Source organism: Lactuca sativa, chromosome 9 (genome assembly GCF_002870075.4).
Source record: "Lactuca sativa cultivar Salinas chromosome 9, Lsat_Salinas_v11, whole genome shotgun sequence".
Classification (NCBI taxonomy): domain Eukaryota; kingdom Viridiplantae; phylum Streptophyta; class Magnoliopsida; order Asterales; family Asteraceae; genus Lactuca; species Lactuca sativa.
Genome location: NC_056631.2, coordinates 74,295,681 through 74,310,977, shown reverse-complemented (window position 1 = coordinate 74,310,977; position 15,297 = coordinate 74,295,681). Strand labels below are relative to the sequence as shown.

Genomic DNA, 15,297 nt, shown 5'->3' with positions numbered 1-15,297 from the left:
CTCATTTTATTTAGTATTTTTATTTTAACCCTATATATATATATATATATATATATATATATATATATATATATATATATATATATATATATATATATATATATATATATGGTGATATGAAAAACCATTAAACTTTAAAGGTTTAATGGAGTGTTTTGTTTAAGACCACACGATGTTGAAGATAACCGCATCGTGTGGTGGGCGATATGTCACTATAGTTGTGCGGTGAACACAACACCGTCTAGAATTGCGGTGAGTTGGTGGGTTGATGTTGCGGGAGAAGTGTACCGCATGGTGGGTTAGTTCTTATTCATAAACAGTTTGTAATTTATGAATGAAATAAAATAAACTAGATATGTTGCCCATGCTCCGCATAATATATATATATATATATATATATATATATATATATATATATATATATATATATATATATATATATATATATATATATATATATATATATATATATATATATAGGTGTTACTATGTATCATTTCCTATTAGTTTTGTGGGTGATGAGAGTGTGAAGGAAAAATGATATTAAATGAAATGAAATAACAAAAGTGTGGAGGATGTGTTATCACAACTATCGATCTAGTGAGATAAAATAGTATTATAAGTGAAATGTTATGGGTTAATCCAATGAAACCACACTCACACTAATGAAACTTATAATAATATTTGTTATTAATTTCCATTGTTCGAAATATATGAAAAAATATGATTCAATGATACCAAGTAATAATTTCTAAGGCACTGTATTTTTTTTCACCAAAATAAAGTATTCATACATATAACATGGGATCTTGACATGCTTATCTCACGTGAGACCGTTCCCGATTCAAGTTGAAAAATGATCGACCTCCATTACATGTCATCTTCCACGTGGCATACCTTCCCCAAGTAACACCTTCGCCGAACGTGGTCAAGAATCAAACCCCCTCGGCGTTCCTCCTCCGTGTGCTCGCCGCCTTATTCTTCTATATATTACACCCTTCCCCTCTTCCCGTTCTCATCTAAAACCCCTTTTGCTTATCTTCATTTTCAATTCATATTTTTTTTTTTTGACAATGGAGACTTTAACCGGATTACTGAAACACGTCGCCGACAAATTTCCCGATCGCCGTGCTATCTCCGTCTCCGGCAAATTCGATATCACCCACTCTCGTCTTAATCATCTCATCGAGCATGCAGCTTCGTCGCTTGTGGCTGCCGGTGTCAAACCCGGCGATGTCGTCGCCCTCACGTTTCCCAATACCATCGAGGTATTTATCACTTTTTCTCCTATGCCCTATTTTTTTGACAGATCTTAAGAATTATAATCGCACTGTAATTAAGGTGAATTCATCGATTCGGTAAGATTTTTGATGGGATTTTTCTGTTTGTTTACAGTATGTGATCATGTTTTTGGCCGTCATCCGGGTGAAAGCCACCGCAGCACCGCTTAATCAAGCTTACACCGCCGATGAGTTCGAGTTTTACTTATCGGACTCTGAATCAAAACTCTTATTGACCGCTAAGGAGGGAATCGAGGCGGCCGAAATCGCGGCGTCAAAGATCGGAATCCCTCACATAACAGCGACTTTGAACGACGTTGAATCAGGTATCAAGCTCTCCGCCGCGTCAGAATCTAGCTCCGATTTCACCGCCTTGAAAATCGTCAACGAGCCATCTGACGTCGCACTTTTCCTTCACACTTCCGGCACCACCAGCCGCCCCAAAGGTGTGCCACTGACTCAACTCAACTTAGCCTCTTCCGTCAACAACATAAAATTCATTTACAAACTCACTGAATCCGACTCCACCGTCATCGTCCTCCCTCTGTTCCACGTCCACGGCCTACTCGCCGGATTACTAAGCTCTTTCGGCGCCGGAGCCTCCGTCACCCTCCCATCCGCCGGGCGTTTCTCCGCCTCAACTTTCTGGTCAGACATGATCAAATACAATGCCACCTGGTACACCGCCGTCCCCACCATCCACCAAATCATACTCGACCGCCACCTATCCAAACCCGAACCCACATACCCAAAACTCCGATTCATCCGAAGCTGCAGCGCGTCACTCGCGCCGTCCATATTAGCTCGGCTTGAAGAAGCCTTTCACGCGCCGGTTCTCGAAGCCTACGCCATGACCGAAGCCACCCATCTCATGTCGTCCAACCCATTACCGGAAGACGGCCCGCACATTCCCGGGTCAGTCGGAAAACCCGTGGGTCAAGAAATGGCAATATTGGATGAAAACGGCGTAGAACAAAAAGCCGGCGAAAATGGCGAAGTTTGTATTCGGGGCCCGAATGTGACAACCGGGTATAAAAACAACCCGGAAGCTAACAAATCCGCATTTTTATTCGGGTGGTTTCATACAGGTGATATCGGGTATTTTGACTCCGATGGATATCTGCATCTAGTGGGCCGAATCAAGGAATTGGTCAACAGAGGAGGTATTATTTCTTTAACATTTTCTAATCAATTTAAAATATTTAAGAAAATCGTTAGTCATAAAAAATTAATAATTATATTCTTATGCCACTGATATTTAACGAACACAAATGTCTAAATCTCTAGACCCTTTCGTGCTTCAAGGGCTGTTATTTTCTTGATTTTGGTAAGGTGGGCCCTTAAAAGTGTAGCAATTAAAATACACAAATTACAATACTTGTCGACATCGATTTCCTCACCTTCACAGAATTCTCGTTAAACGAAAACGACAATAAAATCGTCTATCTCACACAACATGTGTTTTTCTTTTATTATTAATTTGCAATTTATTATTATTATAAAGTAGATCACTTAACAGTATGTTCTATTATTAGATGCCGATTCTACTAAAATATAGTAATAAGATTATTAAAAAGGTTGCATTATCTTTATTTGGTTATTATTTATTTTCTATTTTAGGAGAGAAAATATCACCAATCGAGGTGGATGCTGTCCTATTATCGCATCCAGATGTTGCACAAGCTGTTTGTTTTGGTGTGCCCGATGACAAATATGGCGAAGAGGTATGGGCTATGAGTCTATGACACATCAAAATTTATTTTATTTATTTCGATATAAAAAATTAATATTATTAATGTAATGAAAAACAGATAAATTGTGCTGTGATACCTAGAGATGGATCGGGTCTTGATGAGGACGAGGTTTTAAGATTCTGTAAGAAGAATTTAGCGGCGTTTAAGGTTCCTAAGAAGGTGTTTATTACGGATTCTGTTCCAAAGACGGCTACAGGGAAGATTCAGAGGAGGATTGTGGCAGAACATTTTCTCACGCGTATCTCAACTGCTAAAGTCCCGAAATTTGGAGCTTAAATTCATTTAGGGTTTAAGGAAAAATATAAACATGTGATCATGGAAAATGTTGAGTTGATTCTTTGAATCGGTTATTGTAGCATTTGGAGTTGTTTCAACTTAGAATATTGAGCTCTGGTGTCTGTGTAATTTGTTCTTTGGTGATGAAAAGAGTTTATGGTATGTTCTTGACTCTTGAATTACAATTGAAAAAGAACAGAAAAAAAATAAATATGATAGTTGTGACTTGTGACATGTGGATTGTGATGTTTACACATATAAATTTCTGAACTAATAGAAAACTTTTAGGTCACGGCTTTTCTTTTTTATTTCCTTTTTCTCTGTTTCTGTTTCATTTTCTTTTCTCTTTGCAAAAAGAAGACCTTTATAACAAAATGGTAGGCCGACACACCACGAAATGTTTGATACTTTGATTTGACTCATGGATTTGGGCATCTCTGTCGTTAAAGTTTTTTTCTTTTGGCTTCTATCTATGGAGAGAAGTTGGTGATGCTGTAATATAATACCGTAAAATTTTTTATGATTAAATGGAATAAGGTAGAGTTGTACAACTAAACCAATTCTTCGATATGGATCTTATCTAAAACTGGTTCGATTGAAAATCGGTTTTGTAGAAACCAACTTGGTTTGATCCGATCCAATCGCATTTAAGTTTATCCCATTCTAGCAATTGGAAGCTACATTAGGACCTTATAAACCGATTCAGTGCGAACAAGAAAAAAACCATAGCAAAGTTGAACACTGGGTTATATCGGTTCACACTTTAAGGGTAAACCCGTTAAAAATGAAACCGATATTTATGTATACCCTAAAAATCGAACCTGTTGAAAATCAAATCGGATCAACTTAAAAACCTTTTGTACACCTCTAGATCAACTTACGATCAGTTGAGTTATCGGTTCTATCTTATAAGGATGGAAAATGGGAATATCTTGATGTAATGGAATCCCTAACAAACGGTTTGCCCACCGGCTAGAGCCAATTTCGTTTTATTAGCATCGATTTTGAGATTCAATTTTGCCATATGTTCTATATTTTAGTGAAATCAAGGAATTTATACATATCTATTAATTGTTAATTTAATCATGTAATTTCAGTAACCATGCGGCTTGTAGCTAAGCCATATCAGAATATGATGGAAAAGTACACATCAATAAGGGTACAAGTCTCATTATGAAATGTGCAATTTGGAAGTAGAATAGATGATATATATATATATATATATATATATATATATATATATATATATATATATATATATATATATATATATATATATATATATATATATATATATATATATATATATATATATATATATATATATAAAGAGAGAGAGAGAGAGAGAGAGAGGTGGGTTCAATTAAGAAAATAGAATTTAATCTAAGCATAAAAAGACACAGTGGCAAACTTGTAAATATGTTAATAACCTTCAATCTCAAATATGTAACTATAGAGAATTCGATAACAGGTCGTTCATCATCAAAAAATTTCCTCCAACCTTCAATAATCATCCAGATTTCTTCAACTAAACCGGAATTTCTTCGTTGTTCGTGAAATTGGAATCGGAGTTCTGGACTCGCAGTCACAGTCGACATTGAAGGACTCAGAATCGGTACTCACAGGTTCCCAATCGGATTTTCGGAAATCAAAATCAAAATGAGAAATCGATCAGACATAGGATGTCGCATCTAAAGTCGAAATCGGAAGTATATGATGATTTGGAATTGATAACTTGATGTTTTTAACATTTTAAAAATAGTTAACTTGTATGCACTCTAACTGTTTGATGAAATGCATAAACTAAATTACCACGTTATATTCACATATGAATATGTTTTCTCACCTGAATCAGTATATGATTATTAAAAACCACAAAACAAATATGCAAGTCTGTATGTTATTTATATGTAAATAACATATAAAAATTATATATATTTGTCAAAATACCTTCAAATATTCATAAGTGAATATATTCACAAGTGAATATACCTTGTAATATTCATATGTGAATATATTGTGTAATATTCATAAGTGAATATATCATCTAATATTCACAAATAAATATACTATGTAATATTCACATGTGATATACCATGTAATATTATGTAATATTTACATATGAAATATCATTTAATACTCATAAGTGAATATATCATTTAGTATTCACAAGTAAATATACTATGTTAATATTCACAAGTGAATGCATCTTCCAATATTAAAATATGAATATACTATGTTTATTATATGCTATATTCATATATGAATGATACTTAAATTGTAAAAAACAAAAAATCACACTTTTTATTCATAAGTGAATAACGAATGTACTGTAACAAAACCTGATGCATTTTTATTCACTTATGAATAACAATAGCTGAAAATATAAAACAAATTTTTTTTTTTATTTTATCTTAAAATTGTAGAGAATAAAAAATCATGAATTTTGGTATATTTAAAATCATTTTTTTTGATAAAAATAGCTTCTAAAAATTAAAAAAAAAAAAAAAACAAAGAAAACTATGTTTTTGTATATATAAAAAGGTAATGATTAACATAGTTTAAGGAAATATGTTTTGCTGGAAAACACATGTGCATTCCTTTCTCATTTTAGCCGGTACGTTGGAGGCTTTTGCGGTAAAAATAAATGATTGACTGAGAATGATTCCCCCATTCTCATCCTTTTTTTTTTCTCAATTAAACTCTCCCCTATATATATATATATATATATATATATATATACACGGTTAGGTTATATTGTTTCTAGTAACTATTGTGTGCCAGAATGCATAGATCTGGACCACCGGATGAATAGAATCAACAATCATGATTTGGGGGTCTATGATATTACAATAGGGTATCATGTATCATATAATCACAGAAATTTCAGCAAAAGGGTATTTTGGTCAATTAACCTGTTTTAAAAAAAGAAATTCTCGGATTTTAAGGAATCATTAATTCCTTTATTTTTAAAAAATCTGAATTATTTAAATTAATTATATTTAAATTTTAATGTTACTTTTAATAATAGCCGATTTTATTCTGTGAGAATGACAAAAAAAGTCAACAATAAACTAGTAAATATATTTGTGGTTTTATTCTTCCAGAATATTGTTTCATTCAAGATATTTTTTATATTAAACATGCTTAAAGAATTATACAACATATTATTAATAATAACATTTTTCTAAAGAATACGAATTTTATTCTTTAAGAATCATTATTTAGATTCATCAGTAAAGAAAAAGACTATAAACAATTATTACAATCATTCTAAAAAAATTATGACTAATAATGGTTTGACGATTACATTTATTCTTAAAGATTAAAACTAAAAATGGTTAAAAAAAATATATCAAAATCTAACAAAAACACCACTCTATTCCGAAAGAATATTCTTGTTAAGAAACAATTTATAAATTCTGACTGAATACATTATGTTAGAATACAAATATCGTTCTCCATGTTTTCTTCATTTTCCACATTAATGTCAACTTCTTCAAAACCTAAATTCACAAGTAAAACATAATCAACTTTCAAAATATTAAAAATTTTACTGTATTAAATAGAATAAAACAATTAATTCTAATAGAATGTGATATACATTCAAATAGAATATAACTATAATTTCTACAAATCAACATTAACAATCATCCGTAAACTTGCAATATATATATTATTTTGAAAGAATGTAATGTTTCATTATTTAGGATGTTATTCTATAAGAATCAAACCAATAACAATAATAGAAACCAATTTTATTCTGACAGAATTGGTTACGGTAATTCACTGCTTAAGGTGATCGACATTAAGATGCATTAAAAAAACCTAACAATCTAAATAGAAAAAAAAAACTATGAAACTGAAATAGCAGGATACATAGAATTATCAACATATATACTTATTTGTTGGTTAAAAAACTGATGATTGTGTTCCAAAATCAAAATCAAAAAGCAATTGGATTAAAATTTCATAGATGAGGGTTCATTTTAATTAATAAAGTTTGCAAAGTTAATGAGTTACACAGGAGGGTATACCTCCTGTGTTCGGTTTCTAAGAGAATAAAAACTATAAAAAAATATTCATATTACATTCCAACATAATTGGAATTCGTGATTCCATTCCGATAGAATTGAAATTCAAGATTCAGTTACCGTATGCATTCTATTGGAAAAATATCCAATTAAAAAATGCATAAATCAATAGAAAAATGGAGATGATATGCAGAATCGAAAAACATTCGATAAAAATTTCATCACTAACCATGAATACAATTTGAGGCCATGACATGTTGAGCAATCAATACGATAATATATCTCTTTAGCATTTCATCAAACACTTTTAGGGCGCTCCCTAAATCACCACACTTTGTATAAATCATGAATGAATAAAATTCCAATTAAGAACCATAAACATAAAATTCATATGAACAATCAATACGGTAATTTACTCTATTTACTTATCACAAAAAGAAATGTTATTATGTAGACGGGATTTGGGAAAAAGGAAAAGTAAATTGAGTTTCAAACTTAACCAGAAAAATCCACAAAAAAATAGTTGGTGGCACACTAACAGCAAAAAGACATTGTTTCCCATTAACGCCACCCACATGCTTGTATAAATCATTCATAAATTCTCAGTATTCATTATATTAAATCCAAGTATTATTAAATTAAAACATTTATCAACTCTTTTTTCTCAGTGTTGAATGAAAAAAGTTTAATGGGAAAAATCGAACAAACAAATGCCCTGGATAGATGAAAAAGAATCGTAAATAGTAGCATCCATTGGAAGAATCGCTAGCAAATAAGAAGTAAAAGAAATGAAAATCAAATATTTACAGGGGAAAAAATCACAAACCTTTCGAACGGGAAAATAGAGACGTAGTAGATGAATGAACCGGTGAATATGAATTGATCGATGAATTGGTATCAATCCGCTACCGACGAAGTTGCACAGTGGCGAAATCGAAGAAACGCCGGTGTGGAGGCGAGATAATTTTGTGAGCGACGGCTGATTGATAAAGGGATGTTGGTTTTCTAGGGTTTAACTAATTAAGGAGAGATTAATTGAATGATTTTTTTTTTACCATAATTAGATATACTAAGTTTACTATTATACCATTTTTTTAATTTAATTAATGATTTATTGTTTTCTGAATTCTCATTGGTGCATTTAGGCACACACTATTTGCTAAAAACATTTGAACCTAGCTCTTTCTCTCTCTCTCTCTCTCTATATATATATATATATATATATATATATATATATATATATATATATATATATATATATATATGTAATGAAAAACGTGTATATATATATATATATATATATATATATATATATTGTAACGCCTGTGTTTCGGGCTTGCCATTTGTAGCAATGTAATAGTCTAGGTTGACATTTGTAACCCGTTTTGAAATAATAAAAGTGTATTATTTGAGTATTATGTGTTTTGTGCTTAATTGCTTAATTATGTGGTTTGATTAATTAAGAATAAAAATAAGCGTCGGAATTTAAGTTTAAAATAAACTTAATATCTTTGGTTAATGTTGTAGTGATTGAAACGAGGTTTCCGAATATATATAGAACGCCCAAATCTGACTTCGTATGAGGAAGTTATGATTTATCGAAGTTCCGGCTTAGCGATATACAGCCTGTTTTACTCGATTTGAGATCGAGCGGTTGTTAGCCGAAGCAATCTAAATGAAAATCGAAGATCTCATTGTTGGTATCGAAGCGATAAAAAGTTAGGCAAGAACGGACGTCAAACGAAGAAGTTATGAATTTATAACGAAAGTTTCTGTCCCGGCCTATTAAAAATAATTAATAAAAAATAAAGTCAAAATTAGCCGACGGAGTCTAAACGAAAGTCGTAGAGCATGGTCTCACCTTTCCGTGGATATAAATAACGTCGAAAACGGAGTTCGTATGAAGAAGTTATGAATTTCCGAAGTTTATTAATCATTTTGTATTTATTTTTAATTCAAAATTCGGAAGTATTATCCGAAGCCGAGTCACCCGTCTGATCCGAAGTACGCCCCGCGTACGCGAGAACGCCCCGCGTACTCCGATAGTGTCGACACTTCGGATGACGCATGCAATGACGATTTCGGAGCCCTGTACGCCCCGCGTACTCCAAGGTTCCAGCCTCTATATAAAGGATCCGAAGACAGCCTTGATTCTTATTCATTTTCTTCTCTTCTCTCTAGTCTTTTGCATCGTTTTTCGTGCCGAAGCTATCCCGAAGTCCCGGTATCATACTCTAGCCCCGAGGCAAGTCCCGAGATCCCGAAGATCCCGAGAAGTGCGGTTCCCGAGTCGAAGCTCTGCCCGCGAGAAGTTCGATTTTCGAGGAGATCTTCCAGATCTGCTGAGGAATACTACTCCTATAAGCCGTAGTGCTGTCCGATCGTCTTCTGATCAGGTGAGTGTGTAGTTATTTTCTTTCTAATACAATAATACGAAGTATTTTATATAAAAATACGTGCTATGTGTATATATTTGGTTGTGTTATGTGTGAATGTTTATTCACTCTCTTCTATCTTATAGATCTGATTATTTCTCTATGAGATATGTGTTATGTGTGTGTGTGCCTCATCTGTTATGTGATATATGTGTTGATTAAAGCATGCTATACAGGTTTTCTTTAAACTATGTATACAAATGTATATTTTTATCTACTAATATGTTGGGTAGAACATGGGTAGACAGTTGGTGTGTAATAAACAGATGAGAGGCCTCGTTGTTGTTTGATTGAGTCATCTAGCGGAGTTTAGATGACGACCACTGGCTATTCTAGACAGTCTTGTGGAAACATTAGCAGGTTCGCCACCTGTAGGTGTTAATGAACTTGGGTGTTCATTCGCTGTACTCCATCCCCCTCATGGTTGCCTTATTTGACTTATATTGCTGAGGTACCCCCGAAGCATGTGTTGTCGCCCCGATGAAATATTCTTAGACTAGGTCCCTTATGTTAGTTGTTTTAGGGACATTAAAGTGAGAATAACGGGAATGGGTAATTGGGTTATTGTTGGTTGGTGAAAATTAAATATGATATTTATTGTGGGTTGAAAACCCTATATGCTCACCAGGCTCCCAAGCCTGACCCACTCAGTTTTAAATTGTATTACAGGTAGTAGCGGAAGGGCATGAGATGGATGAACCATCAAGTTGTTTTGTTTACAAGTCTGCATATGTTTATATTTGTTATATGACTTGTAATGTATTCGTTTATGCTTATTGGTCTGTATCGGAACATGACACCCCGAGTTTTGATTATAATGAAAATACATTTCTTTTATGAAATGCTTCGGTAAACAATGTTTTATCATGTTTTGTTTTTGGGAACAAATTCCGCAACTCTTTCAAATCAAAAGGATTTACTCTGAAAATATTTAAAAGCATAAATGAAAATCGGTCTTTTCTGGCCGAGATTTTGGGGATGTCACATATATATATATATATATATATATATATATATATATATATATACACACACACACACACACACACATGTTTTTCATTACTTATGTGTCAATAACTTAGTGTGTTATAAGTTATACCCATTGCTTATTTGGAGAATTAGAGTTGCTCAAACTATATAAGAACTATTTGTAGTTATTTCTTTATAGTTTTTTTAGGTCCTGGAGAGGGGTGGTGAAAACATTCGCAAAGCTTTTCAGAATTGCAAACAAGTGGAGATCTAAGGTTTAAATCTACGGTCAAACTGGAATTTTAAGTGGTTTTTTTTTCTATGTGGATAATTGGGATAGTAACAAACTTTCTTGAAATGGTTTAAATGACCCTTTATGGTTTTTTTCTTATATTATGAGGAAACAAAATGGGTCTTGACATGTTCATTTAATCACCCTAACCTAATTATGGATCTACGTCCCAAGCTTCTTCATCGTCTCCATCTCTACCATCGGTGAAGACATTGTAGTCCCTGGTCCTCTTTCTTCTCCATCTCCACCATTTGTACATCCACCATAATCGAGGCTAAGAACATGTATGGAAGTAATGTTGGTTATGTTCTCTCGAAAAAGAAGCATCAAGATCTCGTCGGAACATCATGCTCATAGCCAACCAGTGATATCTTAAACTAAAATGGGTTTGCAGCATATCGAAGCTCATATGACAAAACAAAGCATCACAAACTCCATCTCATCATCTGAGTACTAATAGCGAGATATTTACATCAATCCACACCATTGATTTTTTCACTTTTCGTCTTCCCCACGATACGTTCAACATTGACATCAAACAGAGATTCAAACAAAATTTCTCCAAGATTGAACATAGATCTTATCACTTCGTTCCAATCTCTCAATCTCTAATTAGATCTAATTGCATATTTGTATGTTTAACTAACCATTTCCATGAACACTCATATGGATCTCACCTTCACCGTGTTTGATAAGTTTTAATGGCTTTTTTTTGAATTCCAATCAACAAGTCCAAATTGCAAACTGATGAACCTCCATTGAATCCCCTGGAACTCGTCGTGAACCTAAATTTATCCATCATGTTCATAATTAACTTACTATAGATGTGAGACAGAGAACAAAGCTTGAGAGTAAATCTTCATAAAAGAAAAGTTTATGGTGTGCGGGTAAAAGATGTCAAGATTGAATGCCTTGTTTGTATTTTGTGTTGTGAGCCCAATAGATTTTTGTTTACTTATATTGGGCTTCCCATAGGTGCTAACATGAAGTTAGGTAGATCTTGGAATCCTATTGTTGAGAAGTTTAAATCAAAGTTATCTTCTTGGAAAGCTAGTACTTTATCTTTTGGAGGCTATCTCACTCTTGTTAGTTCTGTCTTGAGTGGCGTTGCCCTTTACTATTTTTCGCTTTTTAAAGCTCCGAAAATGATTATTTATTGTTTGGGGGACTTTAGGAGGAGTTCCTTTGGAATGGGAAAGGTGATTGCAAAAAGATCCATTGAAGGGCTTAGAATACGGTGGTCATGACCAAGAGAAAATAGGGTCCGATGTTGGGTGCCTTAGATCTTTAAACCTAGCCCTCTTAGCAAATTGGATGTGGAGATTCAAAATGGAAGGTACAAATCTTTGGTTAAAATGCATGAATGTGTGGCATAATATAAGTGGTTTGGACAGTAAGCCTATTGCTAGATTAATAGATGCAGTTTTATGCATCTTTTAGGGTAGTTTTTATTAGCATTTAGCATCATAATTTGTACATTTTCATGTCATTAGTTTAAGTAATGTTCAACTCATGTATTTTATCAGGATTCCCGTACTGTTAGCGTTTTCTGTGTCGTTTTCAGATAATCGATTGGAGCAGTACTTTAGGGTAAGTCGGATACATATTTGGAGCCTAAATGGAGTTAGAACTGAAGAATGATGCTTACGAATGACTTGGAATGCTTAAACTGAAGAATCGTGTCTGAAACGAGGCAAAAATCCATATATGCGATCACATTTTTTGACATCTGCGTTCATATTTGTTGATCAAGGATTTACAAGGTCGAAAAAAGTCATCTGGAAGAAAATTCGCAAAATATGCGATCATATGTGTGTGTTTATATATATATATATATATATATATATATATATATATATATATATATATATATCTGCAATCGCATTTTTATGATGCAACGCAAAATATGTCGAGAATATCATCGTACTTCATTAACTAAGAATTTTGGAGAAAATCGCCAAATTTACGATCATATTTCCTATATTTGCTATCGCAGATTTCGTTTACTTGCTCCAGAAGGTTCCTGCTTGCATATAAATATGACCCTCTTGATCAGATTCGAGCTTAGACACATCCAGACGACGAAAAATCCTTCTGTAAGCGATTTCTGATACTTTTCTTCACTTTCTAAAGATCTAAAGATTGTGCGTGACAACCCAAGTTGTTCCGTTACATTCCCCCTTACTGTTAACGGAATATTCCAGTTTATAAAAGTTACGTTAATTAGGGGTCGTCAATTAAATAAGCATTTCATTTGTTTATATTTAATATGCCGTTAAGTCGTGATAAAAGAGAATAAAAACACATAACACACATTTCCATTTAATTGGAAAAAGTTAGTTTTTATTATTACGACCACTAAATCGGGTGCGACCAAAAGCCCCGTATAACGGCAGTATTGGGTAGAATTCCACTGAGCTCCAACTCCCACCCATATATAAGGGGGAGTAAACTCCATTTGGAGCTTTTCCACCCTCTCTCTCTATACTCTCTCTCTCTCTCTCTAAACTCGTTTTCGCCCCGAATCCACAACCAAACGCTTCCAAATCGTAAGTCCACTTACCCTAGCTTATTCTAAACATTATTGGTTGTGTTTGTAACCCAAAAATCAGACTTAGAAGCTATGGGAGAGGAGTTTACGGCCTAAGCTCCTCCTTAGGCCGTAAACACCTTAAATGAGGCCAAAATGACCCCAAAATGTCCCTAAAGGCTTGGAAATAAATTAAGGGATTTGCCTAGGAGTGTTTAAAAATTAAATCACATGATTTTAGGGGGTAAAAGAGAGTTTACAGCCCAGGCATATGCCAAGGCCATAAACACCTCTTATACATGTCAAAAAGCCCCAAAAACACTCCCAAACCACCCTAGGGCTTCATACATAAATTAGGGGCTTATCATTTCGGGTTTAAACCATTTAAACACATCAAAATGGAAGGACAAAAGGAGTTTACGGCCCAGGCATGTACCAGAGCCGTAAACACCCCTAAACATACCCAAATGATAGTTTTAATCCCCCCAAATGGCCTCACACTTCATATTAAATTGCTAGCAAGGTATTACGGGCTTGAAACTTCAATAAACTCAAGGAATGAGAGTTTACAGCTGTAAACTCCCTTAGGAGTTGTCCCTGGGCCGTAAACTCCATTAAGATGCCCTTAAAGACCTTAAACCCACTCATACTATATAGTTTTGGACCTAGAATAATTCCATGAACAAGTTAGAAGCCTTAAAACACACTAGAACCCATCACCATGAGTTTACGGCCGTAAACTCATGGTGAGATATCCCTGGGCCATAAACTAAGCTTTGGGAGTTTAATCTCGGAGAGTAAACTCCATTCCTAAGCCATACACACCTTTAGACGCTACCCGGGACACCCAAACACTTATCCAAGGTGTTTTCCACTCCTTTGAGCGCGTATCTTTGTTTAATTAGTATTAAATATACTAATTGTATGTGAACAAATGTTATCATATGTTAAATAGGTCATTGAGTGTGTTCGAGTCGTTACGTGACACCGAACACCCAACCGGCACCCTCGTCGGACCTACTTACACCAGGTGAGTTCATACCCCTGAATGAACCTTTTAAATGTTTTTACATGTTTTATAAGGGGGGAATACAAGTTAAACATGCCAGTTATCATATCAATCACATGTGATTGATAACCCGCATGTACAAGATTTTACCACACTGTATACTGTTTTACCGAGTAGGACACTATAAATGGTTTTCTAAAAGGTTTTCACTCGTTCAAGTTCTTACTTTTACTGCTTTATCAAAGTTTCATTTCAAACTGATTTATGAAAGGTTTCCAAAGAATTTCTAAAAGTTTTAAATCAAACTTATTTCACAAAGGAATACCAAGTCGTGATTTTCTTAAAATATAAAGGTTTTCCAAAGTTTACGTCTATGTTTTTATACTTATACTTGATATCGTTTCCACTTCGTGATACATTTATACCTGATGGACGCTTATACTTGTTCACACTCTTACATTAGAAACACACTACCCACAATTTGGAAGTCTCTACCTCTAGTTCAGCACTCACACACTACCCACTATTTGGAAGTCTCTACCCACTATTTGGGATGCATCTTCAGGACACGACCTTCTCCGTCGTCTAGAATGGTAACCAGAATCTCCTGTAGGAAGAGCAGACATTGTGTGTATAGATCTATACAGGATTGACAACCCCGCACCCAGACTGCTAGCTACAGTCCCGGCCTACCAAACCAACGGGTGACAAATGTCAT

At 34.0% G+C, this 15,297-nt stretch overlaps 1 protein-coding gene across 1 annotated transcript; it reads left to right on the top strand.

Annotated features, from left to right (window-relative positions):
• The first annotated feature begins 976 nt into the window (after window positions 1-976).
• LOC111901731 (probable CoA ligase CCL9) lies at window positions 977-3,544 on the top strand. The gene is made up of 4 exons (XM_023897615.3): window positions 977-1,268; window positions 1,396-2,443; window positions 2,901-3,004; window positions 3,092-3,544. Exons 1-4 carry the CDS (start codon window positions 1,074-1,076, stop codon window positions 3,308-3,310), a joined length of 1,566 nt encoding a protein of 521 aa, XP_023753383.1. The 5' UTR covers window positions 977-1,073; the 3' UTR covers window positions 3,311-3,544.
• The last annotated feature ends 11,753 nt before the right edge of the window (window positions 3,545-15,297 follow it).

Excerpts from the sequence above, each read along its gene's own strand:
- LOC111901731 (XM_023897615.3), top strand. The coding sequence starts at position 1,074 with ATGGAGACTTTAACCGGATTACTGAAACACGTCGCCGACAAATTTCCC. Across the intron at positions 2,444-2,900 it reads GGAATTGGTCAACAGAGGAG|GAGAGAAAATATCACCAATC; the intron begins GTATTATTTCTT and ends TTTCTATTTTAG. Across the intron at positions 3,005-3,091 it reads ATGACAAATATGGCGAAGAG|ATAAATTGTGCTGTGATACC; the intron begins GTATGGGCTATG and ends AATGAAAAACAG.